At 40.3% G+C, this 15,029-nt stretch overlaps 1 protein-coding gene across 1 annotated transcript in view; it reads left to right on the plus strand.

The window, feature by feature from the left end:
* Positions 1-15,029, plus strand: part of Aff4 (ALF transcription elongation factor 4) — a 71,780-nt gene extending 56,751 nt beyond the window's left edge. The window contains exons 14-21 of the mRNA XM_051168074.1: positions 4,182-4,276; positions 5,189-5,252; positions 5,353-5,489; positions 5,711-5,782; positions 6,925-7,018; positions 8,508-8,551; positions 9,616-9,836; positions 12,367-15,029. Of these exons, the coding sequence (XP_051024031.1) occupies positions 4,182-4,276; positions 5,189-5,252; positions 5,353-5,489; positions 5,711-5,782; positions 6,925-7,018; positions 8,508-8,551; positions 9,616-9,836; positions 12,367-12,494 (855 nt within the window). The 3' untranslated portion in view covers positions 12,495-15,029. The remainder of the gene's footprint in view (positions 1-4,181; positions 4,277-5,188; positions 5,253-5,352; positions 5,490-5,710; positions 5,783-6,924; positions 7,019-8,507; positions 8,552-9,615; positions 9,837-12,366) is intronic.

The following is a 15,029-nucleotide window of genomic DNA, read 5'->3' on the forward strand; positions in this document are numbered from 1 at the left end:
GTAACCATCTCATTACATTAAGGTTGTAGGCGTGTGCAGTATGTAGGTATGCATGTATTTATTTATTGGTTTTTCAAAACAGGATTTCTCTGTGTAGCCTTGGCTGCCCTGAACTTGCTTTGTAGACCAGGCTGGCCTCAAACTCACTGCGATGCGCCTGCATCTGCCTCCCTAGTGCTGGGATTAAAGGCATTAAAAAGATTAAAAATGAATAAATGAGTGTGTGTGTGTGTGTGTGTGTGTGTGTGTGTGTGTGTGTGTGTGTTTGAGAGAGAGAGAGAGAGAGAGAGAGAGAGAGGGAGGAGGAGGAAGAGGAGAGGAGAGAAGAGAAAAAGAGGAGAGTGTCTCAGAGGACAACTTTCATCTTGTTGAGGCGGATCTTCCTACTGCTACTGTTCTGTGTACCCTGGGTTAGCTGGTGATTTTTCCCTGTAGGAGTGGTGGGGTTGGGGATTGTGCCACCACATCTGGCTTTTTAAAATTTTTTTCTGAGGTAGGGTCTTGCTATATAGCCTTGACTAGCCTGGAACTTACAGCGGTCCACTTGCCTCTGCCTCTTGAGTGCTGGGACCAAAAGTGTGTGCTACCACATGTGGCTTTAAATGGTCATCCTTAACATAATAATGATGCAGTTGAATAGTGGCGCTTATAGACTGAGATTTGGGTCCAAGGTTTTTTTCAGGACTGTGCTTTAGTCAACCCTCAAACTGTTTATGATATTATCAATATTATCTTTATTGGGTTTTTTTTCCCTTTTGTTTTTTGAGACAGTTTCTCTGTAAAGCTCTAGCTGACAGGGAACCCACTCTGTAGATCAGGCTGGCCTTGAACTCACAGAGATCCACTTGTCTCTGCCTCCCAAGTGCTGGATTAAAAGTGTGCTGCACCACCACCACCACCACCACCTGGCAGTTGTCACCCCCCCCCCCCCCCCACACACACACACACACTCCACTCCCAGGACTGTGTCTCACTATGTAACCTAACTTGGATGAGAAAAAAAATTCTGATCACAGACTCCCAAATGACCAGGTTGTTCATGTGCTTTCTAAACTGTTCTAGTCAGGAGCAAGTCCATGACATTACAGATTTAAGTGAAAGTTAAGATATTTCAGTTTTTAAGAATACAGTCCAGGGTAGTGGTGGTGCACACCTTTAATCCCAGCATTTGGGAGGCAAGGGATCTTGGACTTCAAGGCCAGCTTGGACTACAGAGCAAGTTCCAGGACAGCCAGGAGGAACACAGAGAAGGTCTGAGGGAGGGGATGATATATATTCCATTGCATTTTTGATAGTTGGATAAACAAAAGTTTGGAAATTGAAATTGTATACTACTACAGTCCTATTAAATGTAGTTATTAAAGATTATAAGTTTAAGTAAATCAAATTATGAACTTTTCACATTGAATTGTACAGATGGATTTCTCTCCAAACAAGCACCCTATTTCTGTAGGAACTTGGGGAGCTCACTCAGCGCCCAAAGAACATTGTTGCCTCTCTTCACTGTTTCATTTTTATCTGCTTATTGGGTTTTCTCCATTTCTCATCCTTTTGACACAAAGTTTGAGGTTTCCATGCAAGTTTCTTAAACTAGTGCTTTTTTTAAAAGTGCACTCATTTAAAAAAAAATTAAAAATAAAAAAATAAATAAAAGTGCACTCATTAAGTGAGCTTCTTAATGGTGTCTATAGGTAGAAGTCATCATGTTTCTTCTTTATAAAGGAGGCTTCTTTTAATAACCTTGAAAGCAGGAATTTGTGTCTGTCTGCCTTAAGGTTTTCTCCAGTATTTAACTTACTAAGAAATTAGGAAATATTGTTGTAGGATCATATTTTAGATCACACTTGGTATTTGGTGGGTTTTGCTTTGTTTTTGTTTGCTTTCTTGTTTGTTTTGCTTTGGTTCCCCCCCCCCTTTTTTTTCCTTCAAAAAAAAAAAAACTCACAAAGATCTACCTGCCTCTGCCTCCTGAGTGCAGGGATTAAAGGTGTGTGCCACCCTTTGTTTCATTTTGTGTGTAAGATCAGAGTCTCATTTTGTAGCCCAGGCTGGCTTGGGAGTTGAGGTGGTCTTGCCTCAGCCTCCTGAATGCTGGGATTATAGGCATGTTTCCTCTGACTTGGCCTTTTAATTTATTGTTCTTCCTATAGGAACTCTTAGAATGGGTGTTCCCATTATAGTCACTAAATTTTTCCAGAGGAATTGAAATTCAAAGAACCCTAGAATCAGGAGTAGAACTTAAGCAGCTGACTTATTTGCTTAGCCCTTGGCTTACTTTCCAGCCCATTTCCGTGATGCCTTCTTTACACAGTCACCTGAAAGTACTCTGCATATACTGGCTTAGCTGATGCTATTAGTAAGCCTTTACAGCTATGTAAATTCACACAAGTAGTACATTGATGCTGGTTAAGAGGAATCAGACAGTAGCTGGGTGTGGTGGCGCACGCCTTTAATCCCAGCACTCCAGAGACAGAGGCAGGCGGATCTTTGCGAGTTCGAGGCCAGCCTGGTCTACAAACTGAGTCCAGGACAGCCAAGGCTACACAGAGAAGCCCTGTCTCGAAAAACAAAACAAACAAACAAAAAGAAACAGACAATTACTGATTTGGAAAGAACAAAACTTCAGCTGTCTAGTGAGCTTATGATTGTATTAGTTAGCCAAGGTTGCCATGGTATCTATCACCACAGACTGGTAAGCTCAAACAACAGAAACTGACTAGTTCTGGAGGCTAGAAACCCAATACCAAAGTTTTGAGCAATTTCTTCTCAGAACAAGGAAGAAGCTGAAACTCAGTGCCCCACTGAAATGGCAATGCTGTGACCTCTCTTGATACTCCAGGGTGTAGTATTGCCTTTGTATCCCAAGGAACAATCCCTGTTCCTGTAGTCAAACTGTTTTGTTTTTTAAGATTTTTTTTTTTCATTTTAAATTATGTGTATGTATCTGTGTAGACATGAATGTAGTGCCCTTGGATTGCCATAGGTATCATATATCCCTGGAGCTGCAGCTATAGGAAGTTGTGAGCTGCTGGGAACGAAACTCAAGTACTCTAGAGGAGCAAGAACTGCTCTTATTCACAGAACCATCTTTCCACTGCCTTAGACTACCTTAAAACACAACAAAACCTATCTAATACTAACACATTTTGTAAGGTAGTTGAAGAATTAGCCATACTAAGTAGTTAATTAGGCCTTAACCTTTTTTTGTTTTTGTTTGATTTGGTTTTTGAGACAGGATCTCACTATGTAGCCCTGAGTGGCCCAAACTTGCTTTGTAGACCAGGCTGTTCTTGAACTTACAGAAATCCTCCTGAGTGTTGGAATTAAAGGCATATGCCACCACATCCAGCATTTCTTTTCCTGAGTAGCACTGCCTGTCTGTCTGTGTCTGTGTGTGTGTGTCTGTCTGTCTGTCTCTCTCTGCGTGTGTTTATCTCTTTTTTTTCAGTTTTTAAGGGTTTTTTTTTTGTTTTGTTTTGTTTGTTTTGTTTTATGTGTATCAGTGTTTTGTGTGCATGCATGTATGATCTGCACCACTGTGTGCATGGTGTCCACAGAGGTCAGAAGAGAGTATTGGATCCCTTTGAACTAGAGTTATAGATGGTTGTGAGTCATCATGTGGGTGCTTGGGACTGAACCCAGGCACTCTGCAATAGCAACCAGTATTCTTAACTGTTGAGCAATCTCTCTAGCCTTTAATCTTATTTCTTTGAGACTTGAGTTTCTTTTTGAACCTGAAGCTCATCATTTCAGCAGTGTTGCTCCCTAGATCTGCCTGTTTCTGCCCCACAACCCTAGTGTTACAGAAACATGCAGCCATTCCCAGCTTTTATGCAGGGACTGGGGATTTGAACTCGGGTTTTCTTACTTCACAGCACACGTGCTTACCCACTCAGCCATCCTCCCAACTTGTACTGCCATTTTGACATTCATTTTGTGTCTCCCTTATGTTTTAACTAGTACCTAGCCTAAGTGCCTTGCATACAGTAGACAATTAATAAATATAAAACCAAATATTTTTGTTTGTGGTGTTGGTGGTTTTTTTTTTTTTTTTTAAGCACTATAGAATTTAATAACAAAGACATTTGAAGGCTGTGGACTTTTATTTCTGTTTTAGCAGTGGCTGAAGAAGTGAGAATAACTTCTGACAATTTTCAACTTAGTTGTCTATATTCTTTCAGGAAAAGGCTCCAAATAACTCCTCTAATTGTCCTCCATCTACATTAACTCCTGATTCTTCCAAGCCTCGGAGAACAAAGCTTGCCTTTGATGACAGGTGAGATAAATTTTTTCTGTTTGTTTGGTTTGTTTTTTGTTTTTTCCGAGACAGAATCTCACTGTGTAGCTTTGGCTGGCCTGAATTTTGTTGTGTAGACCAGGCTGGCCGTAAAAACTCTTTGAGATTGGCCTGCCTCAGCCTCTTTAGTGCTTCAATTAAAGGTGCGTGCCACCATGCCAGCTTAAGAAATTCCAGCCAGTATATAAGAAACTTATTTAAATACATCTGGTTCTATAGGATTATTAATACTTGTATCTGACCTACAGAACAGTCAGATTTTAACTTAAAAGGAATCTTTAGCCTAGTTACTCCTTTAACAGCCAGTGGCTTTCCTGATTGAGAGGAAAGATGTGTTTCTGCTGCCAGTACCAGCAGGAGTCTTCTCAGATAAGCAGTGTTGCTTTTTCTTGCCTTCTGTAGAAGGTACTTCTACCTGCATCCTATTTACTCTTGATTACAAAACGAAACGAAACACTTGAGTGAGCTAATGTTTAATACTAGGGAGCTTGATCTCTGTGTGCTTAAGTAGATCTGCTGTAGAAGCCCATAATTTGTTTTTAATCTACATATATTTGTCAGAAAACTGAAATGTTTGACAGTTGTTGATTATTGTTATGAAATGTCTAATGATCACTCAATTCTTTTTTTTTTTTTTTTTTTTCAGACAGGGTCTCTCTGTGTAGCCTTGGCTGTCCTGGACTCACTTTGTAGACCAGGCTGGCCTCGAACTCACAGCAATCCACCTGCCTCTGCCTCCTGAGTGCTGGGATTGAAGGTGTGCGCCACCACGCCCAGCGATCACTCAATTCTTAAGACTGTGAAAGTTGCAAGATACTGGAGACTAAAACAACTTAGTAATTATCCTAGAAAATGTTGACATTTTTACTTATAAAAATTTTTATTTTGCAGAAATTATTCAGCAGACCATTATTTACAAGAAGCAAAAAAACTCAAACACAACGCAGACGCCTTGGTATGTAAATACTCTTCCTGCTGTGCCTTGTTGAGCTCTTGTGCTCCCTCCTGTTGTCTACACCTGCCGTGGTCCCCCACTCAACACTGCTCTCCTTCAGTCTGACAGGTTTGAGAAAGCAGTGTACTACCTTGATGCTGTCGTGTCTTTCATTGAGTGTGGGAATGCGTTAGAGAAGAATGCTCAGGAATCCAAGTCCCCGTTCCCTATGTACTCAGACACGGTGGAGCTCATCAAGTGAGTGGGGAGCTTGACACTTCACTGGGATGACCTTATCATCTGTTATTTCACTTACTTGGTTAACCAAATATGGTGAACTGGGAAGATGCTTAGTGTCCATTTTATTTAGGGAAGAATTTTAGTGGGTGTTTTATTTAGGTTTGAGTCTGAGAACATAAGAAGTAAGATCAAGGTGAAATATTCTGTTTACTTGGTTTGTTTTTTATCTCAACTCATAGATACACTATGAAACTAAAGAATTATTTGGCACCAGATGCTACAGCTGCAGACAAGAGACTCACAGTACTTTGGTGAGTGTTGTGTAATCTAGCCTTTGCTGGATAACAAGCAGTTTCTTGATGAATTGTGTTGTGTGTGCTTTATCCTTGAATCAATCTTTCACAATCTCTCTCTTTCTTTCTTTCTTTCTTTCTTTCTTTCTTTCTTTCTTTCTTTCTTTCTTTCTTTCTTCTCCGGAGACAGGCTTTCTCTGTGTGGCCTTGGACTCACAGTGATCCATCTGCCTCTGCCTCCCGAGTGCTGGGATTAAAGGCGTGCGCCACCATGTCTGGCTAAGCTTCTCTTTCTATCCATGCTTTGTCTCAGAGAGACATCATCTGTTTACTTGTTCAAGTTGCATTCTTGACCAGGCACTGTGTTTACACTAGCAGTGCAGCTGTGAACAGTCTGACACTACCCTGATCATTATGGAGTCTATGAGACAGAAACTAATCAGTCGTGTGAATATGTGAACAAATTTCTCTGAAAGGAAAGAGTCCTCAGATCAAGCATAGTGGCAAACACCTTTAATCCCAACACTCTGGGACAGAGGCAGGTGGATCTCGGTGAGTTTGAGGCTAGCCTGGTCCACATATATCAAGTTTCAGGAAATCTAGGAAGATGGAATAGAGAGGCCTTATCTTAAAAAAAAAAAAAAAAGAAAGAAAGAAAGAAAGAAAGAAAAAGAAAAAGAGTTCTCTACTCTTACAGAGATTGGGAGACTTGCTTTGGAGGTTAAAACATAGGCAGGGATGGATGGTGGAAAAGAATGAGAAATTTGTAAGGAACTGAAAGACCAATGAATTCGAAAGTTGCCTTTACTGGGTACATGGCAGGAGCTGAGCTGTGTGAGCTATGTGAAGGTTGGTATTTTCCATCAATTTCCTACTTTTGGTTTTTAGCTTTTTAAAATATTTGTATTATGGCATATTGGTAAAGTTTTAATTTTGAATGTCAGTATCTAACTGAATGTTAGTTCTAAGAAGTTCCTTAGCTAGTTTCCTTTCCCTATGGTATATTCCATATGAAGCTGACCTTTTGGTTTTGCCTGAGAGGTAATATTGACCCTGAGCTATGGTTGCTCACATGAAGCCAACCCTATATTACTACACAATGGAAAGACTACTTGTAGATAGAGCCATGTCTGAACACACTACCCTCTCCCATGGCCTAGCCTGAGATGCCAGTCATTGCTGTACCTGAGGCTATTCAAACTGAAGAAGGAGAATGCTCTGAAGTACTCCAAGACACTGACTGAGCACCTGAAGGTAAGAATGTACAACCGAGTCTATTGCCTAGGAGACAAAATGTGCAAGCCTTCCCATCCCTGCCCCACAGATACTCTCATATTTAGGCAAAACATAACAAACTACTGCTTGAAAATTCTCAGATATGTTTGTGCTTTCTTGGTAAAGCTTTCAAATATGTATATTGGCTTACAAAATTTTCATAGCTTATACTTGGAAATGTTGTTTGCATGTTTGCTACCACCTTTCTTCAAACTGTTATCTTGTTTTGTTTTGTTCCTTACACTACTAGGGTTTGTATCCATGGCTTGTACATGCTAAGTGCCCAACCACTGAACCACACACCCAGCCCAGACAAAGTTATTGTAGTGTCTTTTTAAAAGAATTTCAAGCTAGGACTGGAGAGATGGCTCAGATGTTAAGGGCATTCACTGCTCTTCCAAAGGTCCTGAGTTCAATTTTCAGCATCCACATGGTGGCTTACAACCATCTATAATGAGATCTGGTGCCCTCTTCTGGCTGCAGGTATACATGCAGACAAAGTACTGTGTACATAATAAGTAAATAAATATTTAAAAAAAAAAAAAAAAAAAAAAGAATTTCAAGCCAGGACCATATAACATCCTCCAAAGTCCCATAACCCTTCCATAACTCACTATTGTCTATAAGTTTAAGGTCTGCCCTACAGGGTCCTCAAATGTCTTCTATTCCTTGTCTAAACCTCTCCTTAGACAACCTAGATAGGTCATTTGTGTTCTCTTTTCTGCCTAGTTCTGTATGTAATAATGACTCATTTCCCTGTGTCTTTTTCAGTTCTTTTAATCCATCTCTGTTACTCATTGTTTCTTTGCATCATCTTTGAAGTCTTCTGGAACAACCTAGATTTCACCTAAGAACTTCTTTCTGTTCTGTATTCACATACTCTGTTGTTGTTTTTAAAGATTTATTGGACTGGAGACCTGGCTTAGTGGTTAAGAGCCCTGGCTGCTCTTCCAAAAGACCTAGGTTCAATTCCCAGCATCTACAGAACCATTGTATCTCATAGGAGCTGATATCCTCTTCTGGCCTCTGAGAGTACTGGGAATTCGTATGATGCACAGATGTACATGTAGGCAAAAACCTGTACACAAAAATATTAAAATATTTTAAGATTTATTTGAGTGTGTGTGTCTGTGTCTGTCTGTCTGCCTTCCTGTCTTCCTGTCTTCTTTCAGAGGCCAGAGGAAGACCTTGGACCTAGAGTGAGCTACCCAACTAGGGTGCTGGGATCCAAACTCAAATCCTCTGGAAGAGCAGCAGTTGCTCTTAATTACTGAGCCATTTCTCTAGCCTCATGTTAACTGTTTTCTGAGAGAGCCTCATAAGCCTAAGCTGACCTCAAACTGGCTAAGGAGCCAGTGATTATAAAGTTTTTAAGATCAACCCCCTAGCCCAATACTTTTGAAGGCTTTGAATGTCTTAAAAGATATATATATATATTGCTGTTAAATAAATTTATTTTTCCCTGCAGAATTCTTACAGTAATTCTCAAGCACCTTCACCTGGCTTGGGGAGGTAGGTACAATTTTGTTCTCTGAATTTTTTTTTTTCTTTTTTTAAATTTTTTTCAAGAGAGGATTTCTCTTGTGTTGCCTTGGCTGTCCTGGACTCATTTTGTAGATCAGGCTGGCCTGCAACTCACAAAGATCTGCCTGCATCTCTGTCTCCCTAAGTGCTGTGATTACAGGCATGCACCACCATGCCTGGCTTCTGCCTGGTTTTTCATAAATGTATTTGTGTATCAGAGTAGAAATGGACAATAGAATGGTTGCTACTTATAAAATATTAAAATCTCTAGTAAGGTACTTTAAAAACTTTTTTTATGTTTAGACTTGAACCCAGGGCTTTTTGCATGCTCTCCCACTGAGTTATGCCCCTGGAGAAGTATTTTTTAAGTTACTCTTTCCAATTTGATAATTTAGTATATAATGAACATAATTTTTAAAAAATTAGAAGTGAGACATGTCACTATCAGACATCTGAGTTAGTTTATGGTTTTGTTTTGTTTCTCCCCTCTTCTACCATGTAGGTTCCTAGATAATACTTAGGTTTTCAGGCTTGGTGGCAAGCACTGTTACTCCTGAGCCATCTCACTAGTTCCCAGATACCTAAGTTTTTAACAGTACCTCAGTTCTTACAGTTATTTACATTTGTTACAGAGGTTTTAACTTCACTCAGATCTTGGCACTGCCAGAGTAAAGTGGCATGGTTTGGGTTTATCTCCCATTCTCATATTAACCCCTCCTACCTACACCCAAAAGGGAAAAAAACACCCTGCAACCTTTTACATTTTCTTTTTCATTTTCTGGGTCTATCTGTTGAGTTCCTGTGTTAATGTGAGTTGACATTCCATCTTATTTCCCCTTGTCTACCCATCCCCAGGGCTGAGTTAAAACTCATAGCCTTTTGCATGCTAAGCAAGTACTCTCCCACTGAGCTAGACCCTCAGCCTTTTAAATTTGCCCTTTGAGACAGGATTTCACTATGAAGTCCAGGATGGCCTCCATCCTGTACTATATTGATTTCATAGTGCTCACTATGTGTATGTGAATAAGCATCCTATTTCTCTTTGTGTGCAGCAAAGCTGTTGGAATGCCTTCCCCTGTTTCTCCAAAGTTGTCACCAGGCAACTCTGGAAGTTACTCTTCTGGGGGCGGCAGTGCTTCAGCAAGTGGTTCTTCAGTGACCATTCCACAGAAGATCCACCAGATGGCAGCAAGCTATGTCCAGGTTACGTCCAACTTCCTCTATGCCACCGAAATTTGGGACCAAGCTGAACAGCTTTCCAAAGAACAAAAAGGTTTGTTGGGCTCTGGATAAACTTTGAGGACAGAATTGTTATAAGAAACCTTAGTACTTTAGTTAAGTGTATGGAGAATGTTTATTTCGTGGTTTACAGGCAATAATAATCAGTTTGCTAATAGCCTCCTTTGTACATACTAAATGTGACTAGATGTGGTTAAAAATACCCTTGAGCTGTGCATGGCTCCCTGTTAGATTACTTGTTCAGCATGCATAAGGCCTTGGGTTTGGTCTCTAACATGAAGGACAGAGAACAGATGGCCTGAGATGGGAGAAGGGACATAGACAAATAGCTTTTGTGGTACTGGTGACACAAGATAAACTAGAAGTAGTTTTTGGTGTAAGACAAATCTATTCTGGCATGTTGAATGTAGCTCAGGAGGCAGCACCACCAACATTCCCCTATCGTCTCAAGTATACCTTAAACAATGCAGCAGTTGGGGTCTGCGGGATGGCGCAGTGGATAAAGGCGCTGGCCACCAAGCCTCAATTCAGGCTCCAGGACCCACTTGGTGGAAGAAGAAAAGAGACTCCACAGAGTTTTCCTCTGACTCAACAGAAGTACACTGTGGCACAATCACAGACAGATAAGTGTAAAACAGAAAGGACCATTAAAAAATAGAGCATTTAGATTTGTTGTATATAGTATCTAAGCAAGGTCTAAATGCTGTATTTTGTTAGTAAGTCTCTTAAATACTCCTGCCCCTTATTTGGCCATGCCATTGATGTTGAGAAGACTATGTCTCATTCTTCCTTTGACTGGTTACTTTCTCATGCTGTCATTACATTTGTTTTTCTGTCTCTTCTATTTCTATTCTATTGATTAGATTCTAGTTCAGTATTTAGATCAGATGTTCAGGGTGGTACATCTTATTAGGATACACCAAGTTTATTTTTTTTTAATTTTAAGGTCAGTAGATTACTTACCTAGTGTCACTCTGATGAGCATGATATAACATTTCCTATTAAACTTTAACTTAGACTTTTTTGTTTTGTTTTTTGTTTTTCGAGACAGGGTTTCTTTATGTAACCTTGGCTGTCCTAGACTCACTTTGTAGACCAGGCTGGCCTTGAACTCACAGTGATCCTCCTGCCTCTGCCTCCCAAGTGCTGGGATTAAAGGCGTGCGCCACCACCGCCCGGCCTAAGTTAGACTTTTGACATACATGATGATCATTGTTTAGGTCCATTATTAGGAAATAGAAATTTCATTATGTGCCAGGCCTAGTGGTGCCTGCCTGTAGTTCCAGCAGTTGGGAACAGAAGCTGTAAGGATTAAGAGTTTGAGGTCATCATCAGCTACATAGGGAGTTCAGGCCAGCCTGGGCTATTTGAGACCCTATCTCGGGGAGGAGGTGAGCAAAGGAAAACCACTAATGATAATCTGTTCTGACGTTCTTTTTGCTTTTAATAGTTGGAAGTTTGTAGAGATGTTTCACTCGGTGTCTGATCACTTCTTGTTTGATTAGCATGTTATCTTTAATAACCCGTTCTCTCTGCATGTCTTTCTTCTGTGAGAAGTACTACTCCCAACACTGCACTGGAGTCAAATCCTAGGCTATTGCCCCCTCTTCCCATTTATGCCATCCTGGCATAGAGCTTTTTTTTTTTTTTTTAAATTAATATTTATTTATTATGTATACAATTCTCTGCCTGGTATACCTGCAGGCCAGAAGAGGGCACCAGATCTCATTACAGATGGTTGTGAGCCACCATGTGGTTCCTGGGAATTGAACTCAGGACCTCTGGAAGAGCAGACCATGCTCTTAACCTCTGAGCCATCTCTCCAGCCCAGCATAAAGCCTTTTTTATTCACTTAGGAAGAATCCTCTTATTTCCATCCTTTAAATTTTTAAACTTTTGATTAAGAAGAAGGGATTTATCAGTGGTGCATGGCATCTGATAATAGCAAAAAAGTTGGTCATAGATTGTTACAGAGCTATACAGGGGCTAGTGTGGGAAACAAGCCATAGCCACTTCCTCTTTTCTACTACTTTGTTGTTGTTTCTTTGTTTGTTTTCAAGGCAGGGTTTCTCTGTAGCCTTGGCTGTGCTGGACTTACTTTGTAGACCAGGCTGGCTCCACTACTTTTTTTAATGATTTATTTTATGTGTATTGATGTTTTGCTTGCATGTATCTCTGAGGGTGTTAGATACACCCCTGGAATCGGAGTTACAGACAGTGGTGAGCTGAAATGTGGGTGCTGGGAATTGAACCTGAGTCCTCTGGAAGAGGAGCCAGTGCTATTAACCACCGAGCCACCTTTCCTGCCCATCTACTTCTTGCACAAGAAAGAGCACGTAGAGAGTGCTTTGAGTAATCCAGTGGGGTGCTACACACATGCCACTAGGACTCTACTTTTAATGCGTAGTAGCAGTTGCCCCTTTCATCAGTGCTGTTCTTTCTGGAACTCATTATCATGCCTTCTGTTTGCACTCATGTATGACCTCAGGAACCTGAGAGACTGTACAGGCCTTTACTGTGACTCAAAAAAATGTGATGCTTACTATATGTTTTTAATTTTCTAGAATTCTTCGCTGAACTGGACAAAGTGATGGGCCCTCTCATCTTTAATGCAAGCATCATGACAGATCTGGCTCGTTATACCCGGCAGGGACTGCATTGGCTTCGGCAGGATGCCAAGTTGATATCTTGAACTGAACATATTCTCGTTGCCTCTGATTTTTCCACAACACTGTGTCACATCAAAAAGGAAAACTGCCATAACACACCACCTAGTCGACACTAAGAATGAGGAATGGTTTTCTCCTCTTTGGTTTATGTTGTTATTTCTTAAAGCCCAAAGCCATCAAATCATTTGACCCTTTCAATATTCCCAAGTATTTAAATAATTCTAAACCTGCAAGTACATCAGCAAGATGGTTTCAGTAATTGCAATTCCAGTTACAATTCATAAATAATCAAGTAAAATTCTATTTATTTTCATTTTTTCAAGTTCCCACATTGGAGCTTGTTTAAAACTTAGTTATTTCTGCCTATAGATTTATTCTATTGAATATTTAACATAAATTTAATGTAGGCATTTTATTTATATATTTGAGGAGCTGTGTTACTTAATGTCTTCTAAGATAAGAGTTGGCTTGTCTAAGACAGGACATGTTCTTTCTACAGCTACTTACCTGATGTTATTTCAAATCATTCTACAGTTTTATTATTGTAGGATTTATGCTTGGTATTAAGGATGCTCTTCCACATGTGAAAAGTCACTTAAACATGAGAAGATGGCATTCTACATGGGTGCAAAAATGGAGTGGGTCTGGTTTGGTATGCATTATTTCAAAACTGTGAACGTGTGTTAGTAACACTAGCAATCACAAGGTGACTATGTTGCATCTAATGCATTACAAAAAAGCAGATGGATTTGCTGGGGAAGCACATCATACTGAATGGCTTCATAAAGGACAATCTTAAACTATGAGTTTATTAAAACTTTACATTCTTGTTTGTTTTACTCATTTGACACTTAATTGAAGCAGAATAAGTTACTCCTAAAAGAGTGATCCAGTTTCTGAAGCTTTCAGCCTGTGTTCTTTGATAATGTTTGAGGGTTAAAGTCTGTAGATTTCCCCTATGGTGGAGAGATTGTGATGCTCAGATATGACCATGCAGTAACTGGAGCTTGAAAGGAGGTGCCCCGATGTCTAAAGTGCAGATGACGAATATCTCCTCCCAAAGATCCTCATCAATGATATATGCTTCTGACAGGATCAGAAAATCCACAGTAGCAGCTGGGCATGGTTGCGCGTGCCTATAATCCCAGCGTTGGGAGTAGTGACAGGAGGATCAGGAGTTCAGGATCATCCTCAAGCTCCATAAAGCTAGACAGTGAGTTTGGGGCTAGCCTGGACTACATGATCCATTGTCACATTAAAAGAAAGAAAGAAGAAAGTCCATACTAGAAAAGTACCTAACTTGGCTCAATGTGAGCTCTCTTGGACAAGGGGAAATATTAGGGATAGTGCTTAGGAAGCTAGCTCTGTAACAATTCTTTATCAAACTGCTGTTCCTGACAAGGTGCATATAGCAGTGAAGGGAGAGGAATGTCTCTCTTCCTCTATACTTTTTAGTGACCCCGTCATGTCTGGTGTGCCTTAAATTTTAACTTTAAATGATAACTCTATGGATTGTTTACAGATAAAGTTTTATGCTGGGACCAGATAAGCCATGCATGGTTGGTCCTCTACAATAATTTTAAATTTTCTTTGATTTTAAATCTTCCTTTAGAGTCACATTTAAGACAGATTCCTTCAGAGAAGCTAGTGCTTTGGTACCTGACTTAGTATAATCAATTGGGTATAATGCTGCTTCAAAAAATGGCTTTTCCTTCTCATTCCAAAAATTCATCTAGTTAGGGAGAGAAGAAAATCCCTATTACTAGTAGATGATTGTTCAGACTTGAGATGGGAAAGGGGAAGAGGATAGAAGATCTTCACATCCAGTGGTGTCGCGAATCCTCTCTGCTAGTCTCTTTTACCACCTGTTTCTGAAGATAGTGACCTTTGTCTCATATTTACAGAGCTTAACTGCTTTGTACCTCATTATTTTTACATACTGTTGAGGGTTGATATCTACAGCTTATACTGAATTTAACATTTTTCCCTTGGAGAAATTGCCTCTGTACCTTTCTAATGTAATCGTAATATGTTTAAGAAATACTTTTCCTCAGAGGCCATTATCTCCTCTCTTGTGCTAGTAACTTACATGGTCTAACAGTCATGTGTCCTGTCCTTGCCTCCTCTTTCTCACTCTGGCTCCTTAATTTCAGGGAGGTCTTAGAAGTGGAGCACGCGCCCTCTGGGCTCTTAGCCTTCAGCAGCTGCAGTGCTGGTCTGTGTGTGCTGCCAGGCAGCCAGTGCACTCTAGGGTGACTCTGATGTCATGTTAAAAGCAGAGGTTTCTGCATGTTCATGGTGCTGCTTTGAGATATTTTCTCTTTAAAACTGTCAGTTCTCAGAGAAGGAAATTGTTAAGCCTTTCATTGTGGAGGATTTTCCCCACCAGGTAGAAATGGGCAATGGATCAAAATCTGATCCTAAGTGACTGAGTTCTGATGTCATGGTGTGTGAGAAAACTGTGTTTGTTCTTAAATGTTTTGTCTCAGTCATGTCCAGCACACGCCTTGGACTCCTTTACAAGGAAGTGACCATTCCTCCCTTCTCAGTAGGTGCCC

Source organism: Acomys russatus, chromosome 25 (genome assembly GCF_903995435.1).
Source record: "Acomys russatus chromosome 25, mAcoRus1.1, whole genome shotgun sequence".
Lineage (NCBI taxonomy): Eukaryota > Metazoa > Chordata > Mammalia > Rodentia > Muridae > Acomys > Acomys russatus.